The 25,813-nt window shown below is 48.5% G+C and overlaps 1 protein-coding gene across 8 annotated transcripts in view; it reads right to left on the bottom strand.

Annotated features, from left to right (window-relative positions):
• PTPN3 (protein tyrosine phosphatase non-receptor type 3) overlaps positions 1-25,813 on the bottom strand; it is a 1,864,164-nt gene that overhangs the window by 831,544 nt on the left and 1,006,807 nt on the right. For all 8 annotated transcript variants that reach the window (XM_086965368.1, XM_086965363.1, XM_086965366.1 and 5 more), the window contains one exon: positions 20,205-20,339. In XM_086965368.1, coding sequence (XP_086821494.1) covers positions 20,205-20,339 — 135 coding nt within the window. The remainder of the gene's footprint in view (positions 1-20,204; positions 20,340-25,813) is intronic.

The following is a 25,813-nucleotide window of genomic DNA, read 5'->3' as shown; positions in this document are numbered from 1 at the left end:
GAGCATGGGAACAGAGTATACAAAAAGGAAACCCCATAGAAACAGTGCAACACCGCAGTGTCCAAGGGCAAAGAAGAGAGGAAGAACAGAGCAGAGCCCCGAGCAGCCACCCAACCAACACATAGAAAGCAATCCCCCGCCTCTTCCCTGGGACAGGGAACCAGCGTAAAAGTCATGTCACACGTAGCAGGCCTACAACCACCCCCTGAAACAAGGAAGGGGAGACAGTCCCAACAGGCAGGAACGACCAACCTCCATCCACCCCCCCCAAGAGACAAGGGTAAGGCACAACCAGAGAGCCCCAACCCAGAGGTGGTAGAGGGGCCAGGCCCCTAGCAGCAAGAGGAATGGAGGAAGGAAAAGATGGGAGAAAACCTCCCCGACCTGGAGCAGCCACAGCAGCGGGGCATAGGTACACCAGAAGCCCCACCTTCCCAGAACCAAAGAAGAGGGAAGCCGTCAAGAGCAAAAGGAAGTACTCAGAGTACATGGTCCCCATCGGGAGGCGAGTACTAAGGACCAGCCCAGGGGTCCTCGCAGAACGGGAAGGAAGGGCGGGCCGTGAAGGAATCTGCGTCAAGAATCGTCTCTACCAGATACATCGTTAACGAAGGTAAGTAACTCGTACATGTGATAGAGACTACTAACCGCCGATTTCTATACGTAGAATAGATACCCTAACAATACCCACGGGGAATGAGGGTCTGCGAAAGGACCCCACCCGTCTGGACAGGACAGAAGGCCCACAGGGCACAAGCCCCGTAGACCAGGGAGGCAACCTCGTCCCTACCAGGCAAGAGGACCCCCACAAGTCAAACGCCAGCAGCCCCAGAGGGATGTAGGAGGAAGAAGAAAGAGTTGAGGCCCAGAACGGCTGCCAGAAGCATGAAGGACACTGAAGCATCCCAGCTCTCAGCACAAGAGAAGGAAGTAGAGGAATAGACGGACCTACCACTACAAGGGCCGCACACACAACCTCAAGAAGCAATAACAACATACAGAAATGCCGTGGAGAACGGGCACCAGTAATCAACCAGCACTCCCCAGCAGAGCAGAGCTATATAACAGCTACCACTACCCCACATGTGGTACGGTAAGTCCAAAAACACAGGAACTGTCTTCGGAAGAAATTCCGCAGCAGAGGAGAAAGCAAAAGCGAAGCGGGGGGAGGGGGGAGGGGGGGGGGGGGACCGGGCCACGGAAGGCTTGACATCAGCCCAATGAAAAACAGAAGGGCTAATCTCAGGGCCAAGTCTATGTAACAAGTCCAGCAAAAACACACACACAGGCAACAAGGGGCTTCCACCAGCCAACAATGCCAAAGTCCCAGCAAGGAGGACTCAAAGGCCAGCAAATACCACCTACACCAAGGGCATTCAAAAGGTCTAAATCCAGCTCAGTTCAGCAGTCACTGAAGAGGGGAAGGAGAAGGAGGAGGACAGAGCCCCGCCAGGAACCTCTGGATGGCTGAGTCAGCCGGAGCATGGAAAAACAGGCTGCCATCAAACGGAAGATAAATGAGTCGCTCCTGAATGTTCTCAGGTAACACGCCATCCCGAAGCCAAGCATGGCAACAGAGGGCGACTGAGGAAGCCATAGCCCGGCCCAACACCTCCGATATGTCCAGAGCGGAGCGGAGAATAAACACCGCTAGCTCCCGGCCATCCAACGCATGATGCTGTAAGTCCACCTGAACAGTCTCCTGGGAAACCGCGGAACCCAGAGACTCAAGGCGTTAAGGGCCCGCTGGTCAAGGCGAACATGTTGCGCCCCAAGAGTCCAGCTAGCGGGCCTCCCAGGATGGCGGAATCAACAGTGGCACCAGGGAGGGAAAAGCGGTCCTCAAGAGCGGACTGGCAGGAGAGAGGTGAAGGGAGAGGCCTGTCGGGTCACGTGGCGCCGGATGGTGACAGTGCAGAAGGTGGTGAGGCACCGGATCTCCTGAGGCAGGACGCCTCCAAGCTCCCTCCAGAGAAGAAAGGAGCGAACCCTTGAAGGGGAGTAAGATCTCCTCCCACCAGAGCCCTCGTGGAAAACCTCCAAGAGATGGTCCGCCTGAAAATGAGCAATCGGGTCCCCAATGCGCAGAATGCCCACAGATGTGGACACCGTGTATGCGAAGGCCACACCCACCTCTATAGGGCCCTGCAGAGAAGAAATCAGCTCCTCCGTGGGTGACGGCTGTAGACTAAGACGGCCGTCCTCGAAGCCAAGGGGGACGGGCAAGGGCCAGACATGAAAGCCAGATGGCACCGAAGAATAGGGTACCTGCTGCTCCTCCGACGAGCACCTTGGCCTCAGAAAGGGCAGGGAGCCACCCTTTGACGCCGGTGAAAAAGACACCCCGCTGCGGCCAGTCTCCGGGGAAGAGGACACCAAAATGCAGCCAGCCTCTGGAGAAGAGGGAGCGTCCGAAGACTAATCCGCTGCACGACCTCTGTGTGGAGTGTGGAGTCGGCACCCTGAGATAGGACACCAGCACCATCCGGCACCGAAGAAGAGACCGGATAGGGCTCCTCCAAGTCACACTGCACTGGGGACCGGAGTCGGAACCAGAGTGGGGACAGGAGTAGGGCTGGAGCCGAAGTGGTCAAAGGGCGGTGCCGGAACGGCGCCAACTAGACCTCCGCCGAGGCAGCCGCTTGCGTGGAGGGATGGGAGGGACCGGGGGAGTGACCCGAAATCCTCCGCCAGCCTAGGTCCAGAATGTTGCAAAGGCGGTCTGGCGACCCATGTGGAGGCGCCAGAGACGATGCAACCTCCCACTCGCCCCGCGACGAGGCAGCCCCCTGCGGGGAGGAACGAGAAAGGCCTAGAGGGGGACGAGGAGCCCCCACCCCACCTCGGCCAAGATCGGGACGAGAAGAGGTCATCGACCCTTGTGGCACTGCCCGAAGCAGATACCGGCGCCTGGACGGCTTCAGCTCAGCCTTGAACAAGGCCTTTGCCTGCCCAGAGGGCTGAGCAGAGCTCGGGTATGTGACCCGAGCCCCGGCGACCTCCCGCGACACCACAGGGACTCCCGCAGGAGTTTGCTGTGAGGCAGAGGTGCCGTGGCGCGAAGGAGGGACCCCAGAGGAGCCGCACCATATCCTCCAAGCCTGGATCCAAACCAGCCGGGGCCGGAGCCGCCGGCGGCGCCACAGAGGGATCCGTCGGTGCCCCAGGAGGGGAAGGAGGAGGAGAAGCCTGCGAGGCCCGCATAGCCGCAGCGTATGTCTACATCTGGACTCTCGTCGCCCCCTCACCTGGAAACGGTGGATAGGAGGACGACATGTGGGGCCGCATCACCCACGGAGAGCCCACACCCTAGAAGGCCGAACACCAGCCCCCGGGGACAAACTGCGACACTTACGCACCAGGGAGCGACGCTCTTGCGACATCGGAGAAGGACGAGGACAACGGCCACGGCCGTATCTGAAGCCATCTGCCGAAGCTGATCGAGGGGAGCAGGTCAACCTGGAGAGACGCGCCAATAGAAGTTTCATTTGGCACTCCCGCCGCGACTTCGGCTTCAACTGTTGACACGCCTTACAATCAGTGGAGCAGTGATCCTCCCCCCAAAAACCACATACAAATGAGATGAGGGTCCGTCGCCGACATAAGACGCCCCCAGGACGTGCAAGTTTTGAAGCCAGAAGGCATTCGCATACTGTTCTCCCAGATAAAGACAATTGGTGAAGAAAAAAGGGCCCCAAACAGGCCCGGATCCGCGTTGCTGTGGAAAAGGAAAAAACTGACGTAGGCGCGCCAGGGCTGGGCTTATGTGTACTCGCTGACGTCACGTGTGCAGACGACGCCAGGGCAGAGTTGCGTAATGTCGCCCCGCCCCCCGCGCGCAGGGATTCTGTGGCAAAAACTTTCCGGAACCGGTCTCACGCCTGGGAATAATTCTACGTGAAGGAATCTGCGGCAAGTAGTCTACATCAGATACAAATTCCTTACTTTTAAATAGATACCCAAGTAAAACCTCACCGTGAGGTGGGTTAGCGAATCTGAATAAACCGAAAGATCCTGAAGGACTTAACAGGCGAAGTGCATATCATGAGAGACCTGACTGTCTAGGCAGTAATGTTTTGTGAACGTATACAGGGATGCCTACATCGCTGCTTGACAGATATCCAGGAGAGGAATGCTGAGCATTAACACACTGGTAGCAGCCTTGGCTCTGGTAGAGGGAGCCCTGCAAGTCCTCATGGGTGCAGTTTGTTGGCCAATGCGTAGCAGATCTTAATACACAGGACAATCTATTGTGAGGTGGTTCTTTCCTGTACAGCTTTTCCTTTCTTTGCACACAAATAACCCACGAAGAGTTCATCATCCACCAGGAACTCTCTTGTGCGGTCTAGGTAGAACAAAGACACTCTTTTTGGGTCCGGGTGGGGAAGACTCTCCACTTCTTTGGAGGGATGAGGTGCAGCAAAGAAGACAGGCAGGGTGATGTTCTGGCCAATATGGAATGGAGTGACAACCTTTGGAAGGAAGGAGGCATGTGTCCAGAGGACTAGTTTGTCTGGTTACAAGGTGGTATAAGGAGGGTGCGCCAAAAATGTTTGTAGTTCGCTGACCCTCCTGGCTGAAGTTATGCCACTAAAAAGGCAGCTTTGATCATCAGTACACCAATAGGATAATTGTGCAGAGGCTCAAATTGTGCACATATGAGAAATGTAAGCACCCATTTGAGCTCCCACTGAGGTATGAAAAAGGGTTTAGGTGAAACATATTTTGCAGTCCTTTAAGGAACCTAGCTACAAATGGTGACGTAAAAAGACAGTTGCTGAGATGACAGACAGGTCAACCTCAAGTGTGCTCAAAGCAGAGCCCGCTATGCCACAGACAGAGCAAACAAAAGAACTTGTGAGAGACGTGCAGAGACACGGTATGGGAGGCAATCAGAATCGAGACTTTTCACAATGGTAGGCTTATACTGTCCTGGTGGAGGGACGCCAGGCTGCTAGAATAACAGCACAAAATTCGGGAGAAAGGTCGGAAGCGGTCAACTGTCACCACTCAATTTCCATGCTTGGAGGTGGAGGGTGCGCAGTTTTGGGTGAGGGACCCTGCCCTGTTGATATGACAGAAGATTCTCCGGAAGAGGCAGCCTGACCAGAGGTCAGATGGCAATGCTCAACAGCTTAGAATACCAGACTCTCTGAACCCAATCTGCCACAAGAATGACTTACGTCGGCCGTTCCTGATCTTCTAGAGAACCCTGAGCAGGAGTGGTATTGGCATAAAGGTGTACAGTAGTCCGAAGCTCCACTAGAGATGAAAAGCATCTCTGAGCGAGAAGTGCCTTGGTAACTCCAGTGTGTACAACAGCTGACACTGCACATTCTTGCCGGTGAACACATTTAACCAAGGCTTTCTCCACTGCTGAAGGGGACCTTGGACCACCTCTGGGTGGAGACAACATTTGTGATCCGGTAGTCATCTTCGAATGAGTTTGTCTGACCAGGCGTTCAAAATCCCCTCTATGGTTCCAGCCATGTCCAGAGGTGCTGAGACACTTGAACACATGGTTCGCAACCCCATCCCACCCTGTTTGTTGCAGTACCAAATGGCGGTGGTATTGCACATGAACACCTGCACCAGCCCTCTCTTGATCAAAGGGAGAAATGCTTTTAATGCTGAGCCAATCGCCCGAAGATCCAACAGGTTTATGTCCAATAGGGATGTGGTGTCCACCAACCGCAATAACATGCTGGTGGAAGAGAACATTCTCTTTACCGAACATGTCCACCCTATGCAGGGAAGTGGTAGGGAATGTGCCAGTGTGAAGACTGGATGAGGAGACTTGCACCACTAAGCTCTCCGGAGTGGGTAGCTGTGTAAGGAAACTGGGATCCCCAGGAGAGAAGCAATGGCAGCGGCAATCGTCATATTCATAGGAGCCACTGTGGAGGGCTTGGACAAGGCCCCAAGTAGGACATCCACAAGGTCTTCAATAAATACGAGTATGGGTTCTGAGGGGGAACTTCCTGGCTGCAGCATCTCTGTCAAAACATTTGTTTTGACTGTCACTGAGGGTAGGTCAGGGTATAGGATCTGATCCGTCCTGCACCGCACCATAGCAAAAGAAGCTCCTTCGTCGTAGCCAGGGAAAACGAGGCCAGAGTCATGTGAGATGTTTAACCCACTGGCTTCACCCAGATCCTCATATCAGTTGTACTCCTCAACTAGGTCCTCTCCATACGGGTCCATAAACCCCTCTAAAAGGTCTCCATCTCCAGGCCGATACATTAAATAAGGTTCTGGCTCTGCTCCAAGGACGATGTCCTCAGTCGGCACTGGATGCGCCCATCCGGCTCCATGTTGAAATCTGGTATGATAATGGGGACGGTGCTGCCTTGGGGCATCAGCGGCCCCGGCAAGGCGGCACCAGCATTGGGCCGGGCACCGAGGAAGATCTCGGTTTCACCGATGGCTTCGCTCCAGATCTGGCGCGGGATCTATAAGTCAAAAAAGGCCATTCAAGAAATGACTGGGGGTAGCTTAATTGGGATCAGCACTATCTGATATGGAAAGCAAAAAACTAGCATCAGTGCTCCAAGGTAGTGCCTATATAGGTACTGTGCACGTCACTTCCAGTGCGATCGACACTGTACCAAATGAGGTCTCCTACCAGAGCGCAGGGGTACTGCTTGAAAATGTACCAGATCTAGTCTGACACCTAGGGATATTCAAAGGTGAGGAATCTGTGGCTAGAAGTCTTGGGAAGCATGTTGACAACCTGTGCTCTATCTGGAGTTTGAGACCAGCGGGGTCCTATTCCCATTTTGATTTCTAGTGCTTATTTTGAGACTTACCCAAAGACTGACAAGAACGAGGATCGGCCATGGCAATGACTTGGGACTTGAGAGCTTATGGTGTGAAGTCTTCTGATGCTCGGTAGCATAGAATTTTGGTCCCATATGGACTTTGGGTTCATCTATGCACAATCCTCCCAGGTACTGGACTGATGCTCTGGTCCTAAGCACCACAGGTATACCTCAAGGTGCATTTGTCACAGACGTTTATTTGGGACAGTACCTGCAAGTTTTAAACCCTATTGTTTTGGGGGGTGACATACTGTCCCTTGTACACCGGTAAAAGAAAATGTAAGAGAAAATTACTTGTCAAATACAAGAGGAGTAAGCTGACGATCCATGTCTAAAGGCGCAGAAAGAAAGGATGTGATATAGAGCGTGGGAGGCACTTCTATGTGCTTCGTCTTTTCCAGAGCGGATCAACTTTGCGCTGAGCAGCAGGACGCCACCTACCGGTGTGCCGAGGAACTACCTTTGAGAATCCGGATACAGTCTGACACCTAGCGAAATATTCACAAGGGGAGGAATCTGAGGTTAAAAGTATCCATCAGAAAATTATGGTTTATGGAAGAAAAAAGTCAGTACAATCAGAAATGTATTACCTTTTAATTCATTGCATCTTTTGGGAAACTTCCCTTTGTGCTTTTTGGTGCCAGGACCTTGGCATGCTGAAAGGGTTGAGCCTGGTGCCATCATGTCCACCAACAGCACAATTGTCTCTCCAAAGAGAGGAATATAAGACCAACATACCCCCCTTCTAAGTTACTTTTAAAACAGCTGCACTGGGGAGCACCTAGTGTGTATCATGCAAATTGTGTTACTGCATCCAAGATGTAGCAGAATAATATGACTGACATTAAAAAAAACACTGATGTTAAGAGTCCTGAGATGTGCCTAAACACACTCCAGACATCCAGGTACACAACCCAGGTGCTGGGACCAGAATGCTTAAAAAATGAGAGAAGCCTGCACACGCTCTAGCACGACAAACACTGCACATCCTCCAGCACATTAAGTGCCAGCTGCAATTGGAACTGCATTAACAACATCCTTCACGGCATGTGCTGTTGTGGATGGGAACAGCCTGCAAACTCTACAGCATACCTGGCACAGTACGCCTTGCAGCATCTCTTGGGGAGAGGAGTTGGCTTAATGGCTAGGGTGGTCGACCTCAAATCTGGGGAACTGCAATGAAGCTGAACATCCTGTGATTCTGGGCAAATCACTTTATCTCCCTGTGCCTCACTAAAACGAATGTGTCCTCATGTAACTCAACTGGTGCTATGTAAAGCGCTCTGATACCCTATCCAGGTCAAGTACGCGCTATATAAAACTCTTCAAAATAAAACATTTCATGGATTAATACACCCACCAACATGCCAGGCGTAGCACACTTTAAAGTATGTCACCACTGGCACCAAGAGAAGAAATGTACATACTCCCAAGCAGGTGAGAAGCATTGTGCACCCTCTTGCACACAAGACACCAGGAACCACAGGGAACAACGTATGTACCTTCCACTATACGAGGCAGGAGTGGTCCCAGCACCCCCCAGTAAACCAGGGCATAATTACACTCCAGCACTGGAGACTGAGAGCAGCTTAAGCAGGCATATCACTGTTCATCATTCAGAGCTCACCAGCAGTGCTATACTTCCGACAGTTCCGAATTATGGCTGCTACACTGGCTTCGATGTGTGAGGCATGCAGGTATCACGAGCAAAAGAAGAACTGACAAAGTCAATAAGTCTGGTATGACAAGCAGGTGCAATGCAATATATTTTTTAAACTGTGAGTATATACCACAAAAGTAAAAAGAAGTGAAAAAGTTGAAATGCGCCACTGCCCAAACATTGCAGCCATATACTTACAATACACTTTTTTAATTAAATAACTAATAATAACCAGGCTATACTACTGTAATAGAACAGTACCCGTTCTTACTTGTAGGTAGGTGTATGTAGAATAGCGTAGAATTCCTTAGTTTCAATGTACAATCTAGGAAAATATTCCCAATCATGCAAGTAAAATGTTCTATTGGATTCCAATTACGGTAAGACGAACACAAAAGAAGTACAAAAAAAAAAGGAAAAAAGATAAAGAGGGGAAAGAATAATACAAAGAAAGAAAAAATCGTAGTCAAAGAAAAGTTATCGGCTCACCATCCCTGGCTGTGAAGTGCACTTCATTTCATGTGTACAGATGAGATCAAGGAAAAATGTTAATGACAAATGAACAGAACAATTAACGTCACTCTATTTATGTATAAATCTGTGTTATTTTTAGTTTCGTTTTTTTACTACATGAGCCAACAATATAGTTGATGCCGTCCCTATAGCAAATTTAAAACAAACATAGGTCTAGCTTTTGCAAGAGTTAGAGCTATTGATGTTGTAAATGACAACGTCTTTTACACATGTGTTATGGAGTTAAGTGGAAATGTGTGGTGTGGAGTGGTATTATGTGGGTTACATTGGAATTGTTTGTTGGGAATTGTCTGTCATGGAATAGTGTGAAGTGGAGTGGACTTATGTGGTATGGTGTGTGTTAGAAATGGTGGTCTTTAGATGGCAGAGGTAGGTACCTTTGACCATGTAGGGGGCCTGGATTCTAGTCAGGGAAAGGGGGTACACTCCTGGATAACCCCCGCTCACCCCTTGGTAGCTTGGCAAAAGCAGATAATCTCATCTCAGAGACAGTGTGGAAAGCATTTGTGAACACATACAGTAATACAGTGAAAACACTGCAAATATGCACCACACCAGTTTAGAAAAATAAGTAATCTTTACTAGATTTAACACAAGACCAAACAACAACAATCCACAATACTGTGATCAAAAATAAGTCTGTAAAAGGGTAGAAAATAGCTTAGTTAAATGTACCTGGTAAATGAACACTATACTCTCACAGTACCTGGGATACGTCACGCAATCCAAACAAAAGGGTCACAGGGAAGTTGATGCGCTGTTCCTTACCATAAGGGGAGTGGATGCGTCGGTTCCTTACTGTAGCACAGGGGAGGTGATGTATGGCTTCCTTACTGTGTGGGGAGTTCATGGGTTGTTTCTTACTGCAGCCCGGTGACTATGCAACAAGATGGCGCCTCAATGCGATGCGATGATCTGGTGCGATGCGACAAAATAGCGTCTTTGATGTGATGCAACAACGTGGATGCGATGTGTGCATGTACGACGGCGACTCCGTGAACTCATGAGCCGTGACAGGCCCTGAAACACACTTCTTCGTTGATGCGATGGCAACACACCTCTCTGGGGAAAGAGAATGCTTCGTCTGTGATGCAACAGCGAACAGCTGCGGCGGCGACACACTTCTTTGGCGATGCGACTGCAACTGCTGCGGCAGCGCGCGCTTCTTCCTCGATGCGTCACGCTTCCAGCTCCCAGCGACACGCAGTCTCCAGAGGGCCCAAAACAACAGCAGGCACCTCTCTGCAGGCAGAATTCCCAGCATGGAAATTCAGGGAAAGCTGGTGGTGATGTCTTGGTGTCCCTGTGACTTCAGACATGAGTCAAGCTCAGCATCAAGCCCTTGGAGATCTTCCTCAAGATAGTAACAGTCCACACAAAGTTCATTTTCTCCTTTCCTTGGCAATAAAGTAACCACTGCAGGCCAACCGCAAACAGCAAACAGCACAGGGGCAGCCTTCTCCTTCAGCTTCCTGGGATTCTTCTTCTTGGCAATGGTTTGTCTTGATTCCCAGAAGTGATCTAAAGTTCTGGGGTCTGGGCCCCAATATTTATACTGCAAAGTCCTTTGTCCTCTGAAGGCAGAGGATGCCTGTGCCCATCCAAAACCAATTATGTCCTCCTGGGTGCAGCTTCCTGGCACAAGGTGGAGACAGCATTGTTTGGGAGCAGAACTGGCCCAGGTAGCTGAAATGAAATCTTCTCCCCCTACTCTCTATTCTATAAGGGCTCAGGTCAGTGAAAGGAAATCTCCGCCCCCTACTCTCTATTCAATGCAGGTCCTATTCAGCCCAGCTCTGACCCATTAGACTGCTGGAGCCAAGGTCCTCTCCAGCCCCCTGTCACTCACAAACCAGACATGGAACACACAAACCTAGCAGAGACATGCTGGATGGTTAGGCAAGAAAATACCTACTTTCGAAAAGTGGTATTTTCAAACTCAGAATGTAAAAATCACCCTCACTAATGTATTTTAACATTCTGAGTTCAGGCATACTAAACTCGCCCTTCTACCTCTTTCCCTGGGTCAGTTAGGATTATAAGATGTTATAATCAAACTGCCCATTCTGGCCTATGGTTACAGGTAGCCTTGCCATAGTGAGAAACGAAATTGGCTGTAATTCACTATCAGGACATGCCACACACATCAGGGCATGTCCTACCTTTTACATACAATGCACCCTGCCCTTGGGCCTACCTTAGGGGTGACTAATATGTAGAAAAGGAAGGGTTTAGGGACTGGCAGGTGGAAGCACTTGCCAAGTCAACATAGTAGTCCCAGACTGCACACAGGCTCTGCAATGGCCGGCCTGGGATATATTTTAGAAGCTGCTTCTGTGGGTGGCACAATCAGTGCTGCAAGCCCACCACCAGCTTTTGATTTACAGGCACACATGGCGCACTGTACGAGGGTCTAACAAGTAAATCAAATAGCCATCCATGGAGTCACTAATTCATTACAATAATTTACAATAGGGAGCACTTGCACTTTGGCACTAAATAGCAGTGGCAAAGTGCCTAAAGCATCTAGACCAGCAAAAACATAGCAAAAACATGGGAGGCAACAGCAAAGAATGGAAGGGAGACCCACGCCAATGGTGCCAGATCTAACAGTGTGCAGTGGAATTTTGTGGCTAGTAATTATGTGGTGCAGAGTGTACCGGAATTATGTAGAGTGAGATTGTGTGTCATGGAGTGTAACTTGGGGATTGGTATATTGTGTTTTAGAGTGGTATGTAGTGGAGTTTAATTATGCAGTGTGCTATTGAATTTTGTGGCAAGATGTTGCATCTGTGGTGCGGATTGGATGTATGTGGTGTGTTTTGTAATTGTGTGAATGATGTGGTTTGCTGTCGAATTATGTGGTTGGAATGGAAATGTGTGAAGCTGAATTGTGTGGCATGGAACTGTGGTGTGGCATTGAGTGACATTATGCTAATTGGAATTGTGTGGCATGCTGTGGAGTGTGTTTATGTGGATTGTTGCTATGTGGCATAGAGTTGTTTTATGTGGGGTTTATTTATGTGGTATTGAGTAGAGTGTGATTAAGTGAAGTTGAATTATGTTGTGTTGTGTGGTATTATGTAGAGTGTAATCATGGTTTCTGTTGAAATGTGTGTCAGTGAATTATGTGGTGTTGTATGTCACATTAAACGTGCAGGTAAGCCACAATGTACCAAGGCAGACTACAGCTCATTCAGTGTAACGCTGATGGATATAAATGCATCTGACAAAAGTAGCACGAATGAATAAATACTGAAACAAATGGCCTAGTTCTCGCCTCTGTATTTAAAATCTTCACATAGATAATATCGCACAATTTACTAACCTTTTGGTAACAATGTATCTGTAAGAGACACCGGTTAGTTATAGATTCCTTACCTTAGAATTACCCCCAGGCGTCAGACTCAATCAGGATTTTTTTTTTCTAAGCAGTAACCCTGTGCGTCAGATGGCGTTGGTCGACTCCGTGTCCGTCGTCGTCATGGTCGCCGGGATGATGACGCAGTGCCTACTTAGATGCCTCCCTTGCGCGCTGAAATCAATTCTGATGAGACTTTCCACACCAAAAGCCCACAGCCATGAAATACACTAACCACTGGTGTGCCACAACTAAGGGCTCTGAAAGGAAGTCCCTATCCCTCAAAGTCAGTTCACAGAGCGGGGAGGATGGGTGGGGCGGTAAGGAATCTATAACTTACCCATGTCTCTTACAGATACATCCTTACCGAAGATGAGTAACTTGTTCATCTGAAAGGGACAGTTAATTGTAGATTTCTTACCTTAGAATAGATACACCAGCAATACCAACCCCGGAGGAGGGTCTGCAAACCAAGTTCACACCAGAAAGTCCTAGAGGACAGAACGGGCGAAAATAGCCGTCCTACCAGAGTTCACTGTCCAGGCAGTAATGTTTGGTGAATGTGTGCATAGATGCCCATGTTGCCCCTGGCAGATGTCAAGGAGTGGGACTCCACATGCCAAAGCAGTAGTTGCTGCCATAGCCCTAGTGGAATGAGCACGCAGCACCACTGGAGGTTCCTTTTTCAGTAAAGCCTAACAGATTTTAATACAAAGAACAACCCATCGGGAGATGATACGCTTTTGGACAGCCCGACGTTTCTTTGCACCCACATAGCCAACGAAGAGTTGATCATCCTCCCAGAACTCTTTGGTGAGGTCAAGATAGAAAGACAGTGTACGTTTACGGTCCAGACGGTGGAGTCTCTCCTCCTCCTTGGAAAGGTTTAGAGGTGGGAAAAAGATGGGCAAAGTTATCTTTTGTCCTATGTGAAAAGGTGTAACCACTTTAGGAGAGAACAAGGGTCTCGTCCTAAGCACCACTTTGTTCGGATGCACAGAGTAGAAAAGGGGCTTAGAGGAAAGAGCTTGAAGCTCACTTACTGAGCGAGCAAAGATGATGGCAACAAGAAAAGCAGTTTTCAGGGTAAGGAGCCTGAGAGGACAGTTGTGAAGAGGCTCAGAGGAAGCACACATAAGATAAGTTAAAACGAGATTCAAATTCCATTGGAGCATTATGAAAGGAGATGGAGGAAAGAGATGAATAATGCCCTTAAAGAATCTTTACAATAGGGGACTTGAACTGGTAGCCGAAGGAAATTAGTAATAGCAGCAAGGTAGCCTTTTAGAGTGCCTACAGAGCAGAGCCTTGCTGGCCAAAGAAAGGATGAACAAAAGAACCTCAGAAAGAGGAGCAGAAAAGGGATCCACAGCCTTTGCTGTGCACAATGCCACAAACTTATTCCATCAACAGGTGTATACCGTTTTCGTGGAGGAACACCTGGCTTCCAAGATGATGTTACAGACATAGGGGGAGGGGGGGGGGGGGGGGGGGTCAAATGCTGCCACTCAATCTCCACGCAAGGAGGTGGAGGCTGGACAGGTTCAGGTGGAGGTCCGTCCCCAGCTGCTGCGACAGAAGATCCTCCCGAAGGGGATGTCTGACCGGAGGATCAAGGGCCATGCTCAGGAGCTCGGGGTACCAGTCTCTTCATGCCCAGTCCAGAGTCACAAGAAGGACTTGGGCTTGGTGAAACTCTTGATCTTCTTCAGCACTCGGGGCAGAAGTGGTACAGGCGGAAAGGGGTACAGGAGGCAGCAACTCGACTCAGCAAAAGGCGTATCTGAGCGAGTGCTGCCTTGGAAACTCCAATGAGCAAACCTGCTTGCATTGCGTGTTCTGTTTGGTGGCGAACAGATCTAACCAAGGATCTCCTCTCCCCACCACTGAAAGAGACCCTGCACCACCTCTGAGTGAAGACGCCATTTGTGATCTACCAGGCACCGACATCTGAGTTAGCCCGCCCTGGCGTTTAGGGAACCTGCCTGGTGTTGAACTACCAGGGTCATAACCTGATGTTCCAGCCATGTCCAAAGGTGAAGAGCCTCTTGATATAGGATCCAAGACACATTCCACCTTGTTGCAGTACAACATGGCAGTGATGTTATCTGTGAACACCTGTACTACCTTCCCCTTGAGGGAGGGAGGGAATGCCTTCAGTGCCAGGCGAATCGCCCAAAACACCAACAGGTTGCCGCTTTGGAAACTCCAACAGGTAAAACTGCTGACATTGTGCATTCTGTTCGTAGGCGAACAAAACGCAACCAAGGCTCTCCTCACCTGTACTACCTTCCCCTTGATGGAGGGTGTGAGAAGTTGGCCTGGTATATGCTGTCCACTAATTAAAGTGGGCACCTTGCACAACTCCAAACGAAATGTATTGATGATTAGGTTAAAGACAACCTTAATTGAAGATATCCTAGTGGTAGCTATGGAGAGCAGCATTCAGGCTAAGTCTCGAAGGAATGTAAAGCAGCCTGTTTTACCAGATCATAACCTCCTGAATGATCAAATGAAAGGAGAACAATACAAATGCTATTATAAAAAATATGTATTTATTGTTAAACACTCTCTACTAATCTCTTTATGAGATTAGAGCACAAGATACACAATATTAAATCACTAGAACAGTAAATAGCACAATGCACAGTTGCCTCCAAGGGGAGACCAAACCATATAGTAAGAAAGTGGTAGAACAACCACGACTTGACTAGACACAGTACCTAGAGCCCGTAGAATCGCTGGGACCCCAAGGAACCACCCAAGGTAGTGACACAGGAGACCCACGGAGGACGTTTGCAGTGTGAGAACCCAGACGCGAGCTCCGTACAACTCCATGGGAAAGTCGCAGTTGGAATTTTAAGGATTAAAGGACACTTAGGAGAGGACTTTAAGGTAACCCTTTCAAACTTAGAAGGTTCTAAGGCCAGCACCCTTGAGAGTACCGGAGTACCTGTGTTACCTCGTCCTGTGAAGCCGGGTACATAGATGTCAAGTCGTGTTGGGCATCTTCGTCGTTTTCAATGGCGTGTTGCTGAAAAGTGCTGTTGCCATGAAGAGGAAAAGTGTCCGGAGTGATCTAAGCCTGGATTGGCGCTGAAGGGAACCTGAAAGCAGAGGGTGAAAATTGCAAAAAACACAGTTGATGGACAGAATGCAGAACAATGTCTTACATTCACCCCAGTACAAAGATCTGGGCCTAAATCCATCGTTTTGTTGGACTCCACACCACCCTAGGTCAGACAATGGCTATATGCAAATCAGCCTTGACCCTGTGCCTCATGGGAACAGTCCAGCCCGAACTACGAAGCCATGTCTTTCCTAGACCGGAATCAAGCATCCAAGTACCGGTTTCTGGCTATCAGCCTTCTTCAGCCTGGATAGCTTGACTCCAGTGATGTGGAGAGCCTGGGACTCACGTCTGAGCATACCCAGCCCACTCGGGGTGAAAATTGCAAAAAATACAGTTGATGGACAGAATGCAGAACAATGTCTTACATTCACCCCAGTACAAAGATCTGGGCCTAAATCCATCGTTTTTTTGCACTCCACACCACCCTAGGTCAGACAATGGCTATATGCAAATCAGCCGTGAACCTGTGCCTCATGGGAACAGTCCAGCCCGAACTACCAAGCCATGTCTTTCCTAGACCGGAATGAAGCATCCAAGGACCAGTTTCTGGCTATCAGCCTTCTTCAGCCTGGATAGCTTGACTCCAGTGATGGGGAGAGCCTGGGACTCACGTCTGAGCATAACCAGCCCACTCGGGGTGAAAATTGCAAAAAAACACAGTTGATGGACAGAATGCAGAACAATGTCTGGGCCTAAATCCATAGTTTTTTTGCACTCCACACCACCCTAGGTCAGACAATGGCTATATGCAAATCAGCCTTGACCCTGTGCCTCATGGGAACAGTCCAGCCCGAACTACCAAGCCATGTCTTTCCTAGACCGGAATCAAGCATCCAAGGACCGGTTTCTGGCTATCAGCCTTCTTCAGCCTGGATAGCTTGACTCCAGTGATGTGGAGAGCCTGGGACTCACGTCTGAGCATACCCAGCCCACTCGGGTGAAAATTGCAAAAAACACAGTTGATGGACAGAATGCAGAACGATGTCTTACATTCACCCCGGTACAAAGATCTGGGCTGGGAAAGCAGAGGGGGCAGAGTCTGGGTCACTTCAGAGTGACCAGGGGCTCGGTAGATGAATGCCCACCAATGTCGGGTGCTTCAGGTGAGAAGAGGTGAAGCTTGACTCTGGAGCCACAGGGACCAGGAGACGTCGAGGATGACCAAAGTCTGGAGGTGAGCTGTCCCACGAAGGGTGTCGAGCGCTGGGGGGTCAATGTCTGGATTGAACACCAACAAGCCTTGGAAACTGCAACCCACGGGGGTCAGAGGAAACATGCTTTAGTTAGGACCAGAAAGGTCCTGGGGACTCTCCAAGCAATGGAGAGTCAGGGCATGTCTGGAGCAACCAGGAAAGCCCACAAAGTCAAAGTTACCTTCACAGGGACCCACAAGCAAACGGACCAGGGATCGTGTAGGGACCTCGAGAGGAATCCCAAAATACCAGCCAACGTAACACTCGTGGAGTGTAGGCCAGTAATCTACAGTGGAAGCACTGCTCGGGGTCAGGACTACAAGTAGCCCAAAGCGCAGCCTCAAGGATCACCGAAAAACATATGCTGCTGCAAATAGACACAGTGTCCAGGGGTATGGGTTGCACGGTCCCCACGAGGGCTGCGGGTTTCAGGTTTGATGAGAGCACTAGTCGATCTCGAGGACACTTGGGAACCCACCTCCTATGTTGCAGAAATCTTCGGAGTCCTCAAGAGCTTCGTAGATGCAAACCGGTTAGATACTTCTTTGGTGCCTGCCTAGCAGGGAAGCAACTCCTTTACTCCATGGGAGATTCTTCAGTCATCCAGCATAGTGTAGATAGTCGAAGGTACTTGGTTTCTGTAGCAGAGTTTTGTCCAGGTAAATTTAAAGTGCTGTAGTCAGGGGTTCCTACTTTATACCCGAGGAAGGGGTGGGACAAACTCTGGGGACCCACCTATGGGAGGGTCAGGACAGAGGGGTGGTAACACCCATGTCCTTTGTCCAGTTTTGCGCCAGAGCAGGAGCAAATGGCTCCTGCAACCTGTTTGAGCTGGACTATGCATAGGGACACCAAATGTGCCCCCAGTGCAGACATCAAAGCACTCTCAGAGTGCACCCACCCAGCCCTAATACACTAAAGCCTGTCTGGGAGGTGGTTACACCTCCCTGTGACAGGAAGCCTATTGTCATACCTTCCCCGCTCCTACTCCAGATAGAGACAGAGAGGACAGAGAGAAAGAGAGAGAGGGAAGGAGAGAGGGAAGAAGAGAAAGGGGGAAGAAGTGAAAGGGGGAAGTAGAGAGCACATCTGGCTTTCAGGGTGGAAAGTACATGCAAGTGACAGGGGAATACTCACAAGATGATTGGTCTTTGGGCTTCTACCTACGTTTCCAGGTAAGTTCAGTCAGAAATACCAACACACCAAAGCTAATACAAGATTTGAATAGAATTCAGCATACTGATAGAGGTTCACATTTACACTTTACACATGTAATGTTTCACCATTCACAATTCTGTGAATTAGAAGGCATCAAATACTTGTGGGCCTTGCTTTACCTGTGTCACTGTGGGCTAGGAAATGCGCCGTCCAATTAGTGTCGTCACTAGGCCTCAGCCGGGTGAGATGGAAAAGCCTTGTTTGCAAACAGAAAGGAATACACACTTATCTTTCTTCCCACTTTAACTGTGCCCTCGTCTACACCAGAAAATTAGAAAAATGGCTGTAGCTGATTTAATACACAAGGGCAAATGTCTGAAAACCCAATTTAAACGTACACAAATGCAAATTCACAGATTTTACGTGAATAAATAATGTGCACATGTGAAGATATACTACCATTTTCATGCAATGTTACATATGTTTTTAACATATGCCAAAGAAAACTGGCAACCCTAGGTTTATATAGAAAGCAACACTTTATTGTCATAAAACCCAATTTACCCATCCTTTTAAACCGCTGACCCAGTGTGAGCACAATGTATTATACTATTGTCAATATATGTTCTTAAAAAAGACGTTGCCTATTATAGTTAGAAAATACTTCCTGTTAAGTTATAGCAAAAGCAAAAGCAGTAAAAGCAGTAAAAACAGTAATTGCTTCTCCCGGATGCAGGTGAAGGGAGAGGCCAGAGGAAGTCAAGGGCAGCATGGAAGATACTCAGGTAAAGAGTACAGGCCTGGCCCTTCACAACAAACACCATATGAATACAGGACACTTTAAATATGCAAAACGGATGCTAGCTCCTGTGGTTATCCTGCATTGCGAAAACGGTCCAGGCATCTCAGGAAGTCACAGATTTTTTTTTTTAGGTCGAACCTAGGCAGCATGCATGCATTCCCTACAATACATGCGGTATGTACAATATGGGCTTAAATCACACCCATTGATTGCCATTGGTTCTTTGTTGTGCCAGTCAAAAATGCCCAGCTCAGCCAGTTCCGCTGCTGAAGCGCTCTCTCTCTCATGCTCCTAGAGACACTCAGCCTGAGCTGGGCACTGCCAGATCACGGAGCAGATCCTGCTCAGTCAGGGGCAGAGCTCACAGGAGCAACCAGCGAGAGTTTCAAAGAGATGTGCCTAAATTCATTCCATTTACTGAGCAGTAAAGCTGTTTGGTGCATTCTAGGGTCTATTCACTGCTACAAAATTATCAAGATATTAGTATCTCTTCTAGTTGTACTTGATTTACGTGTGATAGAAAGCTTGCATTGCTTATCACCATTTTTGGAGCGTGTTAACACCACGTGAATGACTTTCATATCGACTTGCTATATGTGTATTCTGTGCTTTATGTCTCGGCAGTCCTTTGCATGTGCTTTGTGCTCGCCATGTTTTCTGAGCTGGACACTAACGCATGTTTCCTTGTATTTTGTGACCTGCCCTATTTTGTGGTCTCAGTGCTTATACAACTATTCACAATTAAAACAAGTTTGAAGGGTTGGGAAGGAAAGGGGGGTCTGCAACACAAATAAATAGTGGGTGTGAGGAGATTCTAAAAGCGGCAACACTGAGAAGGGAAGAGCATGTGGCGTAATGGCCAGAGCTGCCGGCTTAGGATCTGATCAACAGGGTTCGAGTCTCGGTCTCAACTCGCAATCCAATTCTGGGCGGATCACTATTTGCTTGTGCCTTATGTAACCAAGTTGTTTAGCTAGCGTTCATGTAAAGCGCTCCAATACTTTCTAGTCAAGTTAGCGCTATAAGCAACTTTAAAAAATGAAGTGTTGGTGGGAGTGTAAAGCTGCAACAAAGTTAAAGAAAACAACATGAAAGTTGTAAAACATGTACTCACGGAAGAGTGCTTAGCGCTGACACAAGATAAAACTTGTAAAACACACACTCTTATCACGAACAGTGAAGAAAGAAAAAATATAGTCCTACAAACGAACAGATAAACATCTAGAGCGTAAAGATATAGTACTTCACCCCTGCTACTTGGGAGAAAAAGGAGGGACAAAGAGGAAGGATTGACCACTAGGAAGCAAGGTTTTTTAAAGGGCACTGAAACAAACAAATGAAAAGCAGCTAAGCCCACAAAGAAGTATAGACTAAAGTATATAGAAGAGTTCTCAAAAGCCCGGCCAACAACAGTTTGTGACTGGAATGGGGGAGGTTTTGCAAGTTGCTCCTATGAATATCAGCAGCACATGCCAGAAGGAAGACTATGTGAGCTGTTCTCAGGTTTATTTTCAAATCAAAACATAGCAGAAATGTGTTTACCAATTTGGTGTCATAGGAGGGGATCGTGATGGGAGGCTTTTCGTTTCCAGGTGCTCAACTGACAAGGATCTCCTTAAGGTAGGATTCCATACCATCCCGCCCATCACCTTCCTGCAGAACTGGCTGCTGGCCGACCTGAAATGAACATAGAGAAAGCATAAAAATAACAGAATCACAGGTAAAGAAACACAATTCTTGACATTAACTAGTGTACTACAAAACAGGAATATGGTGTGCTTTAGCCCAATGCTCAACTTCTCTTTAGGATTGTAACATTTTATTTATGTTCCATAAAGGCAAAGGATTGGGAACAACAGCTGTCTCCTACATCCATCGGACGGCGAGGAATAAAAATGTAGGTATTGATTTAATTTACATCACCCTGTGCTTACATCCATTGGCCGGAGAGGTACTTATGAGGCCGGGGGGAGAGAGGGTGGAGGTGGATAGGGAAACATAATCCAAATCAACAGCAAACAGTGGATAAAGCAAACAATACATGCTTTTGTCGCAAGTGTTGCAGTCGTCACTCCTTCTTTTCCCCTGGGTCCACTGAGGGAGTAGAGGGTGTAATCTGCAGTATGCACAAATATATTGGGCATGTGAGTGGTTGAAATTCTCCAAAAAGGTGTGTAATGTATGTTCCCCATCTGTTTCTTTACTTTGGTAAAGTGTGGCTAATGGTGGCTGTCAAATTCTCCATCCCCAGTAAATCCCAGAGCTTATGAAGCCAGTCCGTGTGGGTTGGGACTACTTCGGTACCCTATTTTGATTGCAGGACTTGCTTCGCTTCGCACAGTGCTGATGTAATGGCCTTACCTCTTCCAGAGTGTAGTGGGTACGTTTGGACATTGGATAATCCCAACAATACATAGCTAGGAAAGTGGGGTATTTCTGTATTGAACATCTTATCAATGTGGACCTCCTTCCAATATCTATGAAGTTTAGGGCAGTGCCACAGTAGGTGGGTGAGTGTGCCAGAGTTAGCGCAGTGTCTCCAACAAGTGTCGACCCTTACCCTCTGCCTTTTGAGCCAGTCTGGCAGGGGTATACCAGTAGTGTGTTAATTTTCTCAGTGTTTCTTTGCCCGCAGCGCTAGTGGCGGAGGTGATTGCATGGTGCAATATATCTAACCATTCCTTATCAGTAAAACTGCGTTTGCACTCCCACTCCCATCTCATCCTAGCTGGAGTCTCCAGAGGTGAAGTCTGAGTATTTAAAAAATAATATATGTCAAACAAAATGTGGGTATCATCTTTACTGGATAAAAGCCAGCGTTCAAACAACGTGAGTTGCCTACTAGCATGTGACTTGATTGCAGGAAGAGACACCCAGTGTCAGACGGCTAGATAGTACCAGTACTCTGGGTCTGGGAACCCAAAGTCTTGTTGGAGTGCATCAAAGTTCAACAAGCCTCTCACATCAAATAGGTCACCAATCCTCTTGGACTGCACCTCCTGCCAGCAAGCAAAATGCTTTCTCTTGCCTAGCCTGAGGGACATCTGGACTTCCTATGATTGGTTAAGTGGAGAGTTCTGCGTGGATAGCTGTTGATTGGAGTATACCTTATCCCAAAACCGAACGATTGCTTTGACCACTGGCAAGATGTATACGCCTAGAGGGTGATGTTTACGCTGTAACCACGGGATCAAATATGGATTCCTGCGACTGCTTGATCCCGGAAACACCAGTGTTTTTTGGTCATTGGGCGCTGCCATTCGACTATATAGCGTAACTGGGCAGCCTGATAATATTTTGACAGATTTGGCGTACTGTGGCACCCCTTGGCAAGTGGCAGATATGCTCGCTCTTTTGCATCTGGGCCCATTTACCCGCCCGTATGAAGGCTTCAAGAGCAACCTGTAACTTCTTCAGAATGAGTGCAGGGGTGGAAATGACATCACCTGCATAAGATAGAGAATTTTTTACAGCAGGATAATTTTTACCGCCGCGATGCTGCCAACCCAGGAAAAGGGACCACCATGCCACGAGTGAATAAGAGATCTCAAGGTATGCAACAGGTCCATCTATTTATGTGTGATTGAGCTTTCTATTGTGGGAAATATTTGAATACCCAGATATTATATACCTTGCTGTCTCGATTGAAAGGGAAACTCTGACTCCAAGCGGATTTGTTCCTCATGAGGAATGGTGATATTCAGGAATTGTGTCATGGCTGTGTTTACTTTAAAACCGGAGACCTCCCTGAACCGTGCAAGTTCCTCTAAGAGAGGAGGCAGTGAGTGATGCAGGTTTGTGATGGTCAATAAGACGTCATCAGCATACAGAGCTATTTTATGGGATTGTCCCACCATCCAGACTCCCTCTATCTGTGGATGGTGTTGGATGATTTCCGCTAGCGGCTCCATATAGAGCGCAAATAATAGTGGTGAGAGAGGGCAGCCCTGGCAGGTCCCTCTTGAGACTGAAAAGATCGGAGAATGAGTATTGGTCACCCCGACCAGCGCTTTTGGATCCACATAGCCAGCTTCGATCCAACGCCGGAACTGGAGTCTAAAGCTCACTATCTCCAGTACCTCGTGCAAGAAAGGCCAATGCACGCGGTCAAAGGTCTTTTTGGCATCTACTGACAAAAACAGCGTCTGAAATTTTGACCGCCTAGTTTTGTCCAATAGGTGAAAAAGCTGTTTAGTATTATCACAGCAGGTGCGACCCGGTATGAAGCCAGATTGATCAGGCTCTATCAAACGAGGCATATGTCTACCCACTAGAATTACTGTAAAAATCTTGCCATCTATGTTCAGGAGTGATATGGGGCGATACGAAGAGAAGTCCTGGATTTAGTAGCACCGTGATTATTGCCATGCGCATTGATTTCGTGAGCTCCCCAGAGTCGCTAAATGAGTTATATGGTCGAACTAGAATCGGGGATAAAAGCGAAGCATACTGCTTGTAAAAGGCTGCTATGAACCCATCCTGCCCTGCGCTTTTTCCAATTGCAGTCGACCTATTGTGTCCAGTACCTCCCTTTCAGTTATGTCTTTCTCCAAGTGCTCAGCGTGAGGGGTCAGCAGCTTTGTTATTGGGGCCTGCTATATCCTCATCTCTGGCAAGGTGGTGTCTGCTGCTATCTATAATATCCTGTGCCAGCAGCTTTCCCGCCTTGTTTTCCCTGCATAATTAATACTTCTGTCACATTCGCAGCAAAGCGCTCTAAGCAGTTTCCGCGCTATATTTAGTTGCCGTCTATTTTTATGTGAGCCTACACATCGATCAAGTCTTTCAGTTCTTTCACACTAGCTTCTAGCGCAGCACGATTTGAAGCTCGTTTATTATTAAGTTTGGCTCTTATTGCTATATATGTGCCTCTAACGACTGTTTTGAGAGCCTCCCCAAGCATTGCTATCGCTGTATCTGGTGTGTCGTTGACAGATAGGTAGTCTACTATGACCTTCTCCACTTCCTTTACCGCAGCGTCATAAGATAAGAGTTTAGGATTGAGACGCCACGTTTTGTTGTTCGATGTGTTGTCGGAAGGTGCAAGTCTAAATTGACCGGGCATGGTAAGATATGGCTGCGACCTCAATCATGGTTGGAATACTCTCGGGCATAATGGAGCGGAGACCAAGAAATAGCAGATTCTAGCATGAGATTGGTGGGCAGCAGAAAAGAAGGACTAAGACCGTGAGCTCGAGTTTAGTGCCAGCCAAATATTGGCAAGTCCAGCCTCCACAAGCCAGCTCACCCCTTGTAGAGAAAACATCCCTGTGTGCTCTGGACGTGGAGGCGACCTATCTATGGTGGCATCCATAACCAGATTAAAATTACCTCCTATTATCAAATTGGGGACTGGGGAAGCAAGCACCGCACCTAGCGCCTGACGGATAAAAGGTTCCTAACGTTCATTGGGGGCATAGATGGAAGCTATAGTGAGTGTATTCTGAGTAAGAGATACTCTCAGGGAAAACAACCGCCCTAGAATTTCGGATTGTACCCATCAACTTTCCCTTGAAAGTGTGTGGCCACCAGGATCACAACCATCGCCTTTTTACCTTGGACGGAGGACCAGTACTGACAATCAAACCAGACCCCTTACATTAAGGTTCATTAAACGCTCCATGGGTCAGGGAGGGTTGAGCGGCTATGAGAGCCCCCGGCAACTCCTTCATTGCCCCCACCCCCAACCAGTGTATGGAATGTGACAGTTTGATTAAGTTTAGAGCACAGAAACATTGAGTGAACATGAGAACAATACAGGAAATAAAACAAAGGCACGAATTGGTGCACAACTTGCAATTCTGTAATGATGGTCTATGTCGTTGGTCGTCCGCAGCAGGTGTATATAGGAGTAGGCGTTCACGGCCCCGGCCGCAACTGGTCAAATATGATAAGAATACACGTAGGCCCCGGGAGGAGCCACCCGTCCCCTTCTACTGAAGTTGAGGTCCGTTCGGTTTGCCATTAATCATCACCGAGTTCCGGAGATTGGTGGTGCTCGGAAAGCTGCCGCAACAAAGCTGAGCGTTCCTTAATGCTTTCAGTTTTCGTGGGCCTGGTATTTTGCTACAGTGGAAGGTTTCTTAAGCGTCGTCGTCTTCATGATTCCGGAGCTGATAGTTGCATGCTTGATCGTTAGGGGGAAGAGTCCTGAGCCAGTTCTATTCCCAGAATGTCCACTGCCTCCGAGGGTTTGCGCGTCGCTCGTGTCTCTCCCTGCCACACGAAGACCAACCGGAAAGGGTGGCCCCACCTGTATCGCACTCCTTTCTCCCTCAGAAATGCTGTCACAGGTTTTATTGCCCGTCATCTCTGGAGTGTAATGACCGACAAGTCCTGGTACAAGCAAACTTTGGTGCCTTCAAAGATGACATGAGGTTGAACCCGCACTGCTGCTATAATTATTTCTTTTTGTTTATAGTTGTGAATACATGTCAGGATGTCTTGCGGCGCATCTGGTGAGGCGGAGGGGCCACCGCGTTCGGTCCAGGAGGAGTTCCTTCCCGTCCAAGGCCGGGACTATGTGTCGGAAGAGGCGCAAAATGTAGTTCTCCAGGCGACCCGCATCTGCTTGCAAAGGCACCCTTTAAAGCAGATGTTTGATCTGCGTGACCTGTTTTCCAAGTCCCCCAGGTGCAGGTTGAGGTCAGCGCTATGGTCCCTAAGTTCGAAGATCTCTCTGCGACACTCCTCCATCTCTTCTTCTCGAGATTCCCCTGCACTCTCTACAGAGTCCATCCTCTGCTCTAATACCCCCATGTCATGACGTAGATCTTTAATTTCAGTGGTCAATTCTGCTCAGAGGGCTGCTATATCATCCCGCAGCGTGCCGAAGAGTGCTTCCATTAAGCCCTGTGTGATCGGGGCCTCCTCGTTCACCTCCTGTTACACTGGGGGGCTCGCCCCACCAACATGCAGGGAGGCTGAGACGTTCCCAGCTTTTTTGGCGGCGCCCTTAACCAGGAGGTCCTTAATATTAGCAACGTCCTTCTTTGACCTAGAGGTGGTCATGGTGGCGCCGAGGGTTTTACCGTGGAGACCCTGATGTGAGAGATCCCAGCTCAGCGGATGTCAAACGAGTTGGCAATGCCTGGCAGCCTCCCAATGGTGAAGTTCCAGTCCCTCAGTGTCGGCCCTCCCACACTGAATAC

The sequence above is a fragment of the Lissotriton vulgaris genome, chromosome 4_1, assembly GCF_964263255.1.
Source record: "Lissotriton vulgaris chromosome 4_1, aLisVul1.2, whole genome shotgun sequence".
NCBI classification, from domain to species: domain Eukaryota; kingdom Metazoa; phylum Chordata; class Amphibia; order Caudata; family Salamandridae; genus Lissotriton; species Lissotriton vulgaris.
The sequence above is the reverse complement of the archived record's forward strand: the minus strand, read 5'-3'. Positions and strand labels throughout refer to the sequence as shown.